The sequence below is a fragment of the Atractosteus spatula genome, chromosome 8 (assembly GCF_055471065.1).
Source record: "Atractosteus spatula isolate fAtrSpa1 chromosome 8, fAtrSpa1.hap1, whole genome shotgun sequence".
Classification (NCBI taxonomy): Eukaryota; Metazoa; Chordata; class Actinopteri; order Semionotiformes; family Lepisosteidae; genus Atractosteus; species Atractosteus spatula.
The window spans coordinates 23,690,211-23,704,172 of record NC_142713.1 but is presented as its reverse complement, the minus strand read 5'-3'; the positions used below and the strand labels follow the sequence as shown (position 1 = coordinate 23,704,172).

Below are 13,962 nucleotides of genomic sequence, written 5' to 3'. Positions count from 1 at the left end.
AAATATTGAAAACAAATTTCAGTCTATGACATACATGTTCTTTGGTCAGCTGTTTCACATTTTATATCCACTGTTCAGTTTGTCTGCTGTGAACAGGCAAAGAAAATTCCAATTAGCAATCTTTTATTAATTACCAGGAGGTGAGTGATGACTTTGGTATATTTGCGAATGCAAAATAATTCAAGTTAATAATATTTCACACTCAGGTGTTTAAGCCCTTCTTTTCCAAGGTTTCCTTATTTTCGCCGCTCATGAGGTGAATCCTAAATTCAAGGAGAATTTCAAAACTCAGCTTAAATTAGCTTTAGCATCCTGTCATGAGCCATCACTTCTTATTTAACACAAAGGACTGGCAAGTCAGATCTTGTTTTTTGGTATTGTAGGAAAGGCTGTGTAGTAAAAGTGGGAGTGTCTCTACAAAACAGCTGTGTGCTCCTACTTCATTGTTCTTTTTGGGATTTTTCCTCTACAATCAAAACTCGTTAAAATTCCAGTGTTGTGAGAGCATGAAAATGTTGCTTTAAATTGTTAGTACTGACATTATTGGTGTGCACTTTTCTTGGAACATTCTTTGAAAATGCAGGAACATTTGTTGTGAGTACTCGAAAAATAATCCTTTAGCCTTAGTTAAGGGAGGTGTTTTAGTTTTTCCTAAAACCACTTTTTTTTAGGCAGACGTTTTCAGAACAAACCAATAAAAAATAACACGAAACAAAGTTTTTTCATTTTTTTTCTTAATAATTTATACCAAACTGAAAGCCTGGTTAACCACATACAGTATCTTTTACATCTGCTTTACAAATCAGGTAAGCCTAGCTAGATGAACCTAACACACTGCACTGACTGAAGATTTGTGATCTTTTCTTTTGAATGAAGGCTTTTTGAGATTAATTCTCGAGACTTCATACATTTGGTTGTGATGTTTGTATTTCTTTTTTGGTTGTTGTGAATATCCAGAGTAAAAATGTATGTTCTTGCTTCTCTGAAACTCTGTTTTTGAGAATGTTGGTAAGAAAACTAAATAAGATATAGCTGTTTAGTTAATGTAATTTTTAACAATATATATTGATTTGGAGAAAGTCATTCTTTTAGGGCAGAAGGGCATCTTCTTTTTAAATGTAATGAACGTATTAAAAGCTAAAATTAAGGAAGGTTAAAATTAGCTTTAAAGAAATCTTACCTGGACTTTTTATAGCTCATTGGCATTTATACCACCACAGATATGAATCCACGTCATGTGGTAACTTTGTTAAGCAAGAACAATCCCAATTCAGGGACACACAGCAAATTACAAAAGTGTTAAAACATTCTCATGAATGCTGTGCCTCACTCATTCTTCTTTCTTCCTTGTACAAAGTGCTTGATTTTGAGATTAGTTAGATAACCTCCTTAGAAGGAATTGGAAATTCTTTCTTTTGTGCATGTGTCTGCTGGGCACAATGGCCAAAACTCCACAAACTGTTACCATTTAGGCCACATGTTACATTTTTAGGATTATGATTTATGCTTTAAAAATACACGAAATCATGAAGGGAGAGGAAATGTGACCTCTTAAATCATGGTACGGCAAATTAAGCCTTAGAGAAAGCTCTTTAAATGCCTAAAATAATCCTCTTTTCCTTTCCAGGGACAGAAGCTTGAGGCAGAGAGGTACTTTTTGAAGGCAATTCAGCTAGATCCCACAAAAGGAAATTGCTATATGCATTATGGTAAGTAGCTGATATGATTAAAATCAAGCATTTTCTTCACTTCAGGGTTATAATGTTTTAAAACACACATATGTTGAATTACTGTATCTTGATCTGTTTATATCTTTTTTTTCCAGAATCTTAGGTATTGTGTAAGTTTGTCTTCAGTATTTTTTTTAATGAAATGTTGCAAACAGTACTGGCTATGGGGTTATGGAGAAATAGAACTAGCCAAATTTAATATGCAGAATATTAAATTCTCATTTGTGAAATGAAATGATGCACCCATTCTTTTTTTGCTTCTTACGTCTGTGCTCAAGTAGATATTTTGTGTCCCAGCCTAGAATACAGAGGTTATTTTTAAACTTTTAAAGTTTAGGCATTCAAATTGGGAGATATACTGTAGTTGTAGAAATGGATCCCAAATTATTTCTCGTGTTCACCTACATTTTTGAAGTGTTTAAAAGTTTGTATTTATACACATTAGAAGACTCTTAATTACGTATAATTATTAATTACGGTATGTGCCATAAACAATTGTCTTACCATAGTTTTAGGAGAGGTTGTGACATTGCTGTACAAGATAATAAAGCTATTGTTTTCCCTTTTCACAGTCTTTTTTATATAGGGGTATCTGACATGAATGCACCATATCATTCATACTACATAAGATGTTTGAGCTTTAACATTTAAAATGTATTTTCACAAGTGTGTTAAGAAATAATGAAACGATGCCACTGTCAAAACATGCCGAATGAAACAAACCCTTTATAAAGTTTATTTTAAAGAGTTGTAAACATGTCTAAAGTTTACAATTAGTGTTCAAGCATGCTTCATACTTCGTTATCCAATAGGGAAACAAAATAAGTAAGTATCCTGAAAGTCCCAAATTCTGAAAGTCAAGTCTTCATATTTTATATTTTGAAGGATTAACCCTATGTGAGCTATATGAATGCAGTACTGATATATTGTAAGTAATTCACATTATGGAGATAGCTGTCCCTTATCTGAATGTATTTCAGGACTTAAAAAGCTGTTCAATTGTGGAAGTAGAAGCTCCAGGTTATTTGTGTTGTTCATTTGTTTTCTAGTTTTCTAGAATTTTCATAGTACTGTATGTGAAGTCTGTAACTTTAAAGTTATGTGTAATTAATTTTTAATCAACCAGTAGGAATTATACAATTAATTAGTTTTACATGTTACATCATTATTATAATCCATGCACATATGTAAAATATGTAAAATTGGAAAAAATGTTAATTACAAACTGCAAAGTAGAGATACTGAAGTAAGGTTTTTTTTTTTGCCTAAATTAGATGGAGCTGTCTAATTAAGGCAAAATAAACCCTTGGCAAAAAAAAACTTTTTAAAAAACTGTCGTATACTGCTAAGTATTCAAATTGCTTTTAAGGATTTTCAATCTTCTTGAAGTTTTATAAAATCTTAAATTCACCATTCATTACAGTCCCAGTTTAATTTAACAAAACAAAATGTCATAGTTTAAATAGAATTCTATAGTTTTAACATTGAACTATATAGTTATATTATATATAGAATAGTTCTATATAGAATAGAATAGCTATAAATAATTATGTAGTTATCTATAAATAAAATGTTATGGTTTTAACAGAACAGAGAATTTTAAAGTTTAAAAGATGGTCTGAAGAGACATTTCTGAGCAAATAAATATTTTAATGATTTATATTTGCTCTTCAAACTACAGCACTCTATCTCTGAAAGCATGTTGTATTATGTATTATTTTACCTCAGATTTCTTTATAAAATGTCCTTTGAGTTTTTACATTAGAAGAAAAGATAGAACAACTTCAAAATAACTATGAATACTCACTATACAGTACCTTTGTGTATTGTCCAGTACTTTTTACATTATACATACACTTTGACTGTTCATGAAACAGCTCTAACAGAAAAGGTTAGCAGGCAAATGGCAGACCAACTGTCCATATTACAGCAATTTGGAATGTGCAAAAAAAACGCACAATGCATCTTTCCACTTGCAACACTACAGGGGATTCTTTTTAACCACTTTTTAGAGTGTATAGTTAGTGTTAAAAAGTGGTACAGTTTTCATTTCATAGTGTAATGCATGTCAGTGTTTGCTCACAAAATAGTGATTACAATATGTAGTTCCATGATATCAGAAATGCTGAACATCCTAAAAGTCTGCAAAGACTAGACACGTAATATGAAATTTGCTGTAGTTGATCGGTGCTCATGTTCTTAAAAATAAAACATTTCCGTGATCTCTGCAGCCTATTGTGATCATTTAAAGTTTCTTGTTTTAAACCAGTCTCAGGTTTGGATTTTGGCAGCTACAGAGCTGTCTTTGGATCTGGACACTTCCAGGCCAGGAGTTTAGCACTGTCCCAGAGCTCTGTTTTCAGAAGTTAGTTTATTTTGACAAGCTACCTTATCATACCTTTCTTACATGTCTGCTGGACCCATTCCAGGTTAGTGCAGCAGTGCTGGCTGACCTTTTCCTGTAACCCAATTCATCTGATGAACCACTGAGTTTGTTAAGAAGAAATGTGTGTCTTTAAAGCGACAGGGAAAGTGAAAAGCCCCTAAGAGATTAAGGGTTGAAGACAAGCTTCTTCCAGGAATTGTTCCCATTACCACTTTGCCAGATGCAGTCAGTTCCTAGCTTGTCATAATACGTTTCTCTTTTAATCAAAGAACAAATACAACATAATACTGTAAATATCAGAGCATAAACCCGAAAATCCCTGTATTTTAGCACTGTTATAATCCAGAGACCACTCTTGTAAAGTCGGTAGACAAGTGGAGTCTTCTAAAGACATATATACTGTATATATAACTTGTCATCGTTTACATTCCTGGAGACATGGACTACATAAAGCTTTTTTTTCCAGAGTATATTTATATTATTTACACCTTAGAATTGTGTGCATAAAATAGTTCATTTAAAATGTGTCATAACATAGTTACATTCATTGTCATGAGCACTGCTTCTTTATATTATGAAGATAATTTGACATTAGTTTTACATGCATTCGTTTGCTTTCAATATTATTATAAATGTTAATTAAATATGTATAAAATATTATACTCAAATGTGATATTCTATTATTAATTTTGAATAGTGTAAAGTGGTTCAGTCTTTAAAAGTACTCTCATACCCATTTGGCTCATACCATGTCTTCCTGGATCTCTAAAAATGTTGAAAGATTTGCACAGATTTTATTAAGAATGATGGTCCTTAACAGTGAATACATGTATTTGCTAGCAAGTATACCAAAATTACAAATATTTTTATGATTTTACTCACAAACTTCTTGTCCTGCACTACCTCAGCTGGTATAAAAATAAATACTTTTTGGAGAGCTTTAGAAAAAAGTAATAACTTGTTCTTCTGAATATAACAGTGTTGACATATTAAAATTTAATATCCCCCCTTTTGTGCAGCCCTGGCATGAGATGCTGTTTTTCTCAATGCTACTGCCAAGGCACACTTCTTCAGTAACTTTTTTTTTATTTTATTGAAATTGAAAAATGAAATGTGAATATAAACAAGGCTGTAAAAGCGAAAATTTACAAGCTAATGATTATTGATTTATGAAGCAAATTGGTTTAGACCAGTTATCTTCATTCCTGGCTCTGGAGAGCCGCAAAATCTTCTGGTTTTCATTCTATATGAGCTCTTAATAACTTAATTGAATGAGTTATTGACTTAATTGGTCTGACTTATAACTATTACCAAGTTTTTAGTCGTGTATGAGTTGCCGGTAAAATCTACAGTTACTGTAGTTCTTTGTACCACTGGTTTAGGCTAGAGTACATACAGTATATAACAAGCTACCAGAAGAAGTAAATGTAATATTCCAAACCTAAGAGTGCCCAATTTAAAATAAGTATATATGGCATGCTATCAAGATTATTTAGGATATTATTTGTAATATACTAAATTCATATACAGTATTACATTATTATAAATAATACTAAACATGATTAGATTTATTCCAGAATTTCTCAGTATTAATCTAATTTTTTTAGGATGCATTTAATCTTTGTTATTAGCAAGAAAAAGTAAGATGTAAATAAAGTAGAAGTTTTAAGTCCTGCTCAAGGATTGAAGTGAGACTGAACACAATATTCTTGAGCCATTTTTCTTTCTTTATTTAGCTCTAGTTTGTGTCAACCATCATTTGCATTTAAGACATGTGCCTCCCTTAACACATGTTTTAAAGTAGAGCAAGGTAGAGAGAATGTGCATAATAACATATCATTCCCACCCTCGCTCAGCATCTGGACAGTGAAGAGCATGCTCTCAGTGGGTGGAAGGGATGCTTTAGCTTTCTTTTACAAGATGTTCCAAGAGATATTTGGAGAGAAACTTACTTGCCTGCTTTCAGATCATTCACAATTCTTTTTTCTAATGTGAAAAAATTCCCAAGCAAATCAATGTGTGAACAAAAACTTAAAAGTAATAGATTTTTTTATTGAATAGTAATACATATTTATTGCCTCTGGCTCTTTAGTGCGTATAAGGTAATTGAATAGTTTTTTTTATTAATATAAAATAATTTTATTTTTTGTTCTTGCTTTTTGTGATTAAAATTCTATATGGGTTATTGATATTTAATTTTATACCTTAAAATTTCAGTCATGTACATATATGTACAGCATTTCTTTAGCTCCTTCATAATGGAAGGAATTTCAGCATCTCCTGTGGCACAAATGCTATTATTTCTAACAGATTTGTTAGTGAAGTGTCTCTATAATCTCTTTGAAAATTATATTACAAGATCTGTTTGATTTTGTCACAAAGTGATTAGGTTGTTCTTGAAAGCAGTTGAAAGGGAAATTAGGATTGCTTTATTGTATATACTGCTACCTAATAGTAGAAAAATAGTACAGTACAGTATGTGTCTATTAGTGCCCAAAGAACTGCATTTGTGACAAATTGACTGTTTTTGCTCTTTTGGTTTTTTTTTTGCATTTCAAAACTTTGAATAAAAATAATACTTCTATCATCAAGGTCATTCTTTCTTTAAGATTAATAGAAAGATGCACCTGAGCTGTATTCCAAATTCCTTTTTTTCAGAAAGAATATCAAAATTAGCTTCAGAGCTTTACAGGGTGAGAACTGAAACTTAAATGTTAATCACAATTTTTATGTTTTATTCTGTGACATCACAAAATTATTTTAACAGCCTTTTACCACAGTATTTTTCGAAGTAATTTACTGGTTTCACCTCAGGGTTCTAAGGCTAAATACTGTACAGTAGAAAAGGGAACCAGAACTAGCAGGGAGTGTATTTAAGTGTAACTTTCTGCTGTGGGACTTTGGCATTCATACACTTGTTTGAGGTTAGCTGTATCGGGAAGGTGTGAGGTTGTACAGTTAAAATGTGTACAATAGTAAAGATCAGAAAACACCAGACATTTTGGAAAAATATGATTATCATAATCCTTCAGCTCAGAAAAAAACTGCCTGATGGCCAATATTAAAGGGCACTTTGTTTCTTATGTTTCAGCAAATTGTGTTGTGGTTCCCAGCTTTAAAGCAGGTCATTGACTCCCCCAGCCAAAGGAAATATTTCCAGCTCATAACTGTCTCTGTACACTACCGTCTGAGCTCTAAAACATCTCTTTTTTTATTTCTTGTGACCCGCAGGTCAGTTTTTGTTGGAAGAATCCCGCTTGCTTGAAGCAGCTGAAATGGCAGAGAAGGCTGCACAGCTTGACAGCACCGAGTTTGATGTGGTCTTTAACGCAGCCCATATGCTCAGGTTGGTTTGTAGTATTACTACAGCATTCCTTTCTAGAAGGAAAAGAACATGGTAAGGTAGTGAGTTTACTACAGGGCTTCACTCACCGTTTCTAAACAGTTAACAGTGTAATTTTATCAACAGCACACACTTCAATTTATGGCTGATTAGAATACATTTTCCAGACCAAACAGGAGTTTTCACACCCTGCAGTTTCTGCCTTATTCATAAAAAGTTAGTTTCTGACATAAGAAGTAAGTTCACTTCTGAGTCAGCACTGCTTGTATTGCCTCAAGGTGTTATATTGTGGCAGCAGCTTGGGTGGAAATGTGTGCATTGCACAATGCCAACTGATGTCACACTGCCTAATGGAATTTTGAACACTTATGGTAATCACAAAAGAGCTGTATTCTGCTGAATAGAATTTCAACAGTGTTTTGACCCTGAAATATGTTTGATAATTGACTCGTTTTTAGGAATAAATAAAATACTTTAATATCAAAGCCTAGGAAGAAGCATCAGAATGCAATTTTTATGATTCATGTTTCCTTTGATTTTATTCCTTATTAATTCTAGAGTTCTCTTTTGAGATTAGGAGACTGTACTCAGTGTTATTCTCGAATTGCATATCTTTAATATTGTAGTAACTTGTACACAATATTCCCCTTTTGAAAATACGATTAAAATGGGAACATTTTTTTGCTATTCCAACTCACTAGATAAGCTTTTCTCCACTGCAGTCCCTGGTGGCCCAGATTGATATTATATAAAGAGGGAGGGTGTCTACTTTAATCTCAGGACTGTCTAATTAAGGGTCTTTAAGAGATGCCAGCCAAACTTTTAACATATCAAAAAAGAGAGCTGGTTAAAACAAAAACCTGGTTTGCTTGAGAAAGTTTATAGTGATCTTATTAAAAAATACTTGTGGGTGATTGGTTTAACAACTCAACAACATAAGTAAAACAAAACTAGTGTTTGTAGAAATACATAAGTGATATTTGTGTACAGAATTTCAAACTCAAGTGGAATTCCTACCAGTATCAGAAAAAAAAACAACATTTCCATCTGGTCACCATAGTACTCAGCTTCTAAGACCCTTTAAATCTAAATCAAACACGTTTCCAAAAAATGTGCAGTACTTCTGTGTTTCATACTTCTGTCACAGGTGAGGGATTATATTTTAAGTTAGACGAGCTAGTGTTTTTTATCCAGAACTGAGTAATACTGGATTTTTTTTCTTCCACTCAGTACCACTGTGCAGTCCAGCTGTCAAATTCCAGTCCCTTAGACTTTCTTGACCTGTACACCTTGTTCAAGTCTGGTAAACACACCGGATCACTTTTCTCTCTGACCTGTTTCTAATCTGAAACAAAAAATGAAAGAGACAACAAGATAGCAAAAGTTTTTTAGCCTTTTTAAGCAAGTTTCCTTGCCATGCAATTTACTTAAGTTCTTCTTTGTACTCTCTGTCTGCCAAGTTAGGCTGTGGTGCACCCATCTAAGTATCCCACAGTTTTTGAAAGTAGAAAAATGAAAGTAAAACACAATGATAAAACCCACATTAAGAGAAAAAGGTGGTACCTTTAAAAGGTCCTAAAAGCAGAAGCAAATTATTTCATTACTTCAAGTTTTGGGAAGGTGATCTGATTCTGTTGTCTGTGTTTTTTTTAACTTAATTTCTCAAAAATTAGTCATTCAATATTAATGTAACTAATGCCTTCATTTGGCTTCCAGTGCCAAAGAGATATGGAAGACTTTGACATTCCACTCTCCTTTGATAAAACGTTAAGGAGTTTTATCCCAAAATGACCCTTAGGCTGTCTGTTACAATCTCAGAAGGAAATTCTGTCCGCTGTGTTGGCATGAACACCCATTAGTTTATAGCTAATGTTTTTTATGTGTTTGTCTTGGAAGAAGATGATGAAAATCTCTTTGGTATGGCTGTGAGTCAACTAAAGTAGAGCAGCGGGGGGGGTTCAGATGTTAGAACTTTTATTGATCTCAAGGGCTGCCCTTTTGACAAGTTTTCTTCCTCACTATCAATTTTCAAATCTACTTAAAGCGATCAGCAAGTTATTCACAGCCTCATACGTGACATACATGAAGGTTTGTGTGTAAATCAGCCATATATTTTAATTTTACAGCACAGGAAAAAAACTATTTGTCAATACTGCAACTTAAAAATGAAATGACCCTCCTACTTATTACAGTGTCTTAAGCCTTCCGACTAAAGGTAGCTCTTTACAATTTGTTCTGTCAGTTTTGCAGTTGTAAAACTTGTAAGATGTGCTTTTTTGACACATGGAACAAGTAATAGGTTTATTCTATGTTGAAAAGAGAAGAAAGAAAAAACAGCGTTTTGGCTGTGGGGCCTTCTTCGGGTGTGAGAAAGACATGAAAAGACAGCCCTGACGCAGAAATGCTGACGTAACTACCCACCTGAACTTCTTTGTCAGGGGTTCCATATAACATGTTGATGAGTGCTTTCCACTTGTGTGTAGCTTCTGGAAAATTGTAACTTTTTTTTTTAAGCGGTGGACATTCTAAATAGGCCTGTAAGCTTTATTTTTGGACACTTTTATTCCTGTCCTTACTACCAATAAAAACAGAGGCATTAGTAAAATTACTGACATCATTTATTTATTTGATTCCTTAGATTATTTAAATATGCGATACAGAATTCTAGAAATCAATATAGCTATATGCTAATATAATATATGCTCTGCTTTTTTGTGTTGCCATGCAGGAAGTGGTCTATACTGACTCATACTAAATTGCTTTACAAGAGGAAGGATTAAAATTTCTGAGAAAATTAATACATTATTTAAAACATTAAGAAATAAAAAGACAAATCCAAATGATTTACAATTCATTTGCATTTTATTTGAATGTTTGTTGTGGAGAAAAATAGGAGAAGGAAAGTGGAACTCAAATATAGTTTGAAATAAAGTGTTAATCTTCCAGATTTGTTTAATGAAAGTGCATAATAAAGTGCTAGAAATAAACAATGTGATCATTTAGGATTAACTATCAAAGATTCTTTAAAAAGTGAAATTTTACATATTTTTTCTTAACTCGTTAAAGCTTAGTGTCCTCCAAGACATTTTAAAAGACAGCTGTGTGGGGTACATAATATATTAGTTAGAGATCACCAACAAAACTCAGGACACGGGTATTAAGAGCTGCATCTGCTTAAAGCAGTTGAATAAATCCATAGCAAATCATTAAGCATTTGCAAAGAGGTTTGTCATACTTTTTGTATAAGAAATCCACTGTACTAATCTTAGAGAGAACATGTCCTGCAGCTTGCAAACCATGATACAAATCACGTTCAGAGCAAGTAAAGATTACAATAAATTAAAACTGATTGAAAGAGTCATGCAATGGCACTGAAGAAGGAAGCATAAGAAGGAACTGTAGATCTTATGTATTATGTAGATCTGTATGTATGACATTCAATGTATCTATTATCATAATATAGATTATTCTTCCCACAGTGAAATGCGCGACTATATTTTGTCAATTATCTGTACTTATCAGGATGGGTTACAGAATGTTTAGCTATAATTGTTATTAGTAGTGAAAAATAGTCAAAGGTGAAATCTTAAAGGTGAAGGCTGGAATGGTGTTCCATGTCGACATAGCAGCTGCAGCTCATGCTAAATACATTAAAATTATTGCACTAAATATTTCTGACAGTATTGGAATCACTTTTCTGTCACACACTGCGCAGCTCTTTGCTATCATATTTGAAATAGAAACAAGAAAAGAAGGAAGAAAGGCTGGTTGCTTTACTGATTTATGCTGGTGCCATCACTCAGCCTGGAAGGGCATTTATTCAGATCTCTTTCTAATTTATCTCTACTCCCTTTTCCAGGAGTAGAAAATGGAAAAATTGAAATTCTGACCAAGCTCTGCAGCAATTTTTATTTTATTTTCCTGTAACGCAAAGTCTTATAAAGGCCACAGTGTTACTCGGTACTGGGCACTTTTTTCTTGCAAGCCAGCACAGGGTTCTCTGTTGGTTGGTTTCTCTGTACAACCAAATCCACTGCTAAATAAAGAGGCTGGTTAGCTTTGAAAACAAGGGGAGTGTGGGGTGATGTCTCATGCTTTAAACAGCAGTGGAATATATTGCCGATTCAACAAATTATATTGCCATGGTTTAATCTTTATGTACTTTTCTGTTAATAAATAATAATAATAAATTAATAATAGTTAATAGTAATAGTTAAATATTAATAGTTAATAATAAATTAATAAGACGTTGTGTAGGTTACTTTACTAGAATATTCTGTACATGTATGTATTTACTTTAAAATTTACAGTACTTATATTATATGATTTCTATTTTTGAGAGTACTGCATATACCACAAGTAAGAGTTTGTGAAGTAAGGCTATTGTAACTAATACCAAAGTAAAAAAATAAACAAAACCCTAAATCTTTGGAAATGCATAATACAAAAGAACTTAAATGATTACTTTTTGTAATGAAAATGTTATACCTTAGTACGTCTGTGGTATAGATAAGACTTTATTGATCCCGAAGGGAAATTGATGTATACATTATGTATTGGAAGAAAAGTAAAGAAAATCTGACATACTATGGAACTTCTCTTAATATTCATTATTGCTAATACCTATTATCATTAAAATGTTATATTATAGTGTTGCCCAGGCAAGAAAGCCCTTGCTCCTGCTGTAATAATAAAAATAATTATTGTACATACAGTATATGAAAACATATACATCTCTATGTATATTTCTTGCATGTTAAACTGGTATATTATTTTACTTTATAGCAAGTAAAATGAGTATAGTAAAATCAAAATATTCTACATGTTAGACATATGGATTATATAAACAAGTTAGAAAGGTTACAAAAATGAGGGCGCCATATAAATAATCGTTTTTTGCATGTAACAGGAATAATGAAATAAAATAATAAAAAATAGGAAGCTGATCCTGCAGATTCCCTGTGTTGAATGGCTTGTAGCACCCTGTGAACTGTTATCCACCTTGGAAAATTATATAAATGATTTGAGAAGGTGTTTCAGCTCTCATTCTAATAATGTGCAATTTGATAAGGTTGTGGGCAATGGGAGCAGTGATCAGTGAACTTCCCAGATGGAATCGTTTGTGCCCCATTCCTCCTTGGCCCGACAGGAAATCAGGAAGTTCTTGTAGACTTAAGAAATTCTGCTGGTTACCATGTCATACTTAGCAATTATTTAATAGACGTGAGGGATACAGAGATTGAACGGTACTCCTTCAAACCCTGTCAGTAATAATACTAGCGCGTATGATTTGTCCTGACAGACCACTGAAAATATTTCTAACATATAGGTTTATAACATAGTTTATTGCACCAAAAAAAATCTTAATTAGGAAACTTAATCTGCAATGAAAATCTGTATGCACTTCTAATATTTTAATTTATATTCTAGACATCTTTAGAACTTCTTAATAACATTTTGTGTGCTATGTTTGGTTAGTTTAAGTTTAAAAAAGTTTAAAAAGGGAAGGTTAATGTTTAAAATAGTTTTTATTTACCTTAGGGAGTTTAGCCAAATTGCCTAGATTGTATTTTTATTCCTGTTACAAAGTATTTAAATTTTATATACATGTGCCAGATGCCCACTTTTGTAAAACGCATGGCATATTCATTAAACAATAGAGGTATGTTTTGTTACTTAATATTTGATATAATAGTTGTTGAGAAATTAGAAAAACGTTCTTCAACTTAAACTAGGCTATGCTGTATTAGCATGAGTATAAATTTCTGTTTAAAGGCAGCAAAGCTATTATTCCACTGACAAAAGAGGGTAAATGTGCACAATTATTTCAAGTTAAACTGCGCTATAACATTATGTATATACTTGTGTCTCTGTGTACAAGCTTTTGATTATGGTGCTAATTTATAGACAACCTAAACATTCACTTGTTGTTCATAATTTGCTGTGTTTTCTGAAATGTCTAAAATGAATGCTGAGAAATTTCAATATACCTATTCAAATTATATTAGCCTTTCCCAGCCAGTCTATACCCCCATTCATAAAAGGGTGCATGTTCTAGATTTAGTTACACTAGAGGTTCACCAGTGTCAAAATTTCTGACTTATGATTGTGTCTCTCACCAGATTGCCTTTCAGTTCAATATAGAATACCCTCATTCTATATCAGCTCCCATACAATAAATTAAGTTTCATAATTTGAGGACAGTTGACTTTTCTACAGTAGGTTCACTCATACAATAGTACCTGTTTTGTCAGTTTTTTCAGCTATAATATGGCTCCTGTAATCTTTGTTCCACTAGCTGTACAGTTCAACTACAGTATGCTCTGTGAAGGCAGCTTTATATAGGTTTGAACAACATTCAGGGACCTTGCTCTATCTGTTCATGTGCAAGCTTGGAAACAGCAGTTGTAAGAATATTTCATTGCTTCTGCCAGATCCACTTACTTCTCCATTCTTATGAAGATCAGCCTTGACAACCCAAGTTATTTGTTCGCCATTATTAG

General features: G+C 32.8%; 1 protein-coding gene across 1 annotated transcript in view; it reads left to right on the top strand.

Annotated features, from left to right (window-relative positions):
• Positions 1-13,962, top strand: part of LOC148829304 (protein O-mannosyl-transferase TMTC2-like) — a 163,476-nt gene that overhangs the window by 131,054 nt on the left and 18,460 nt on the right. The window contains exons 9-10 of the mRNA XM_088924141.1: positions 1,628-1,709; positions 7,348-7,462. Coding sequence (XP_088780267.1) covers positions 1,628-1,709; positions 7,348-7,462 — 197 coding nt within the window. The remainder of the gene's footprint in view (positions 1-1,627; positions 1,710-7,347; positions 7,463-13,962) is intronic.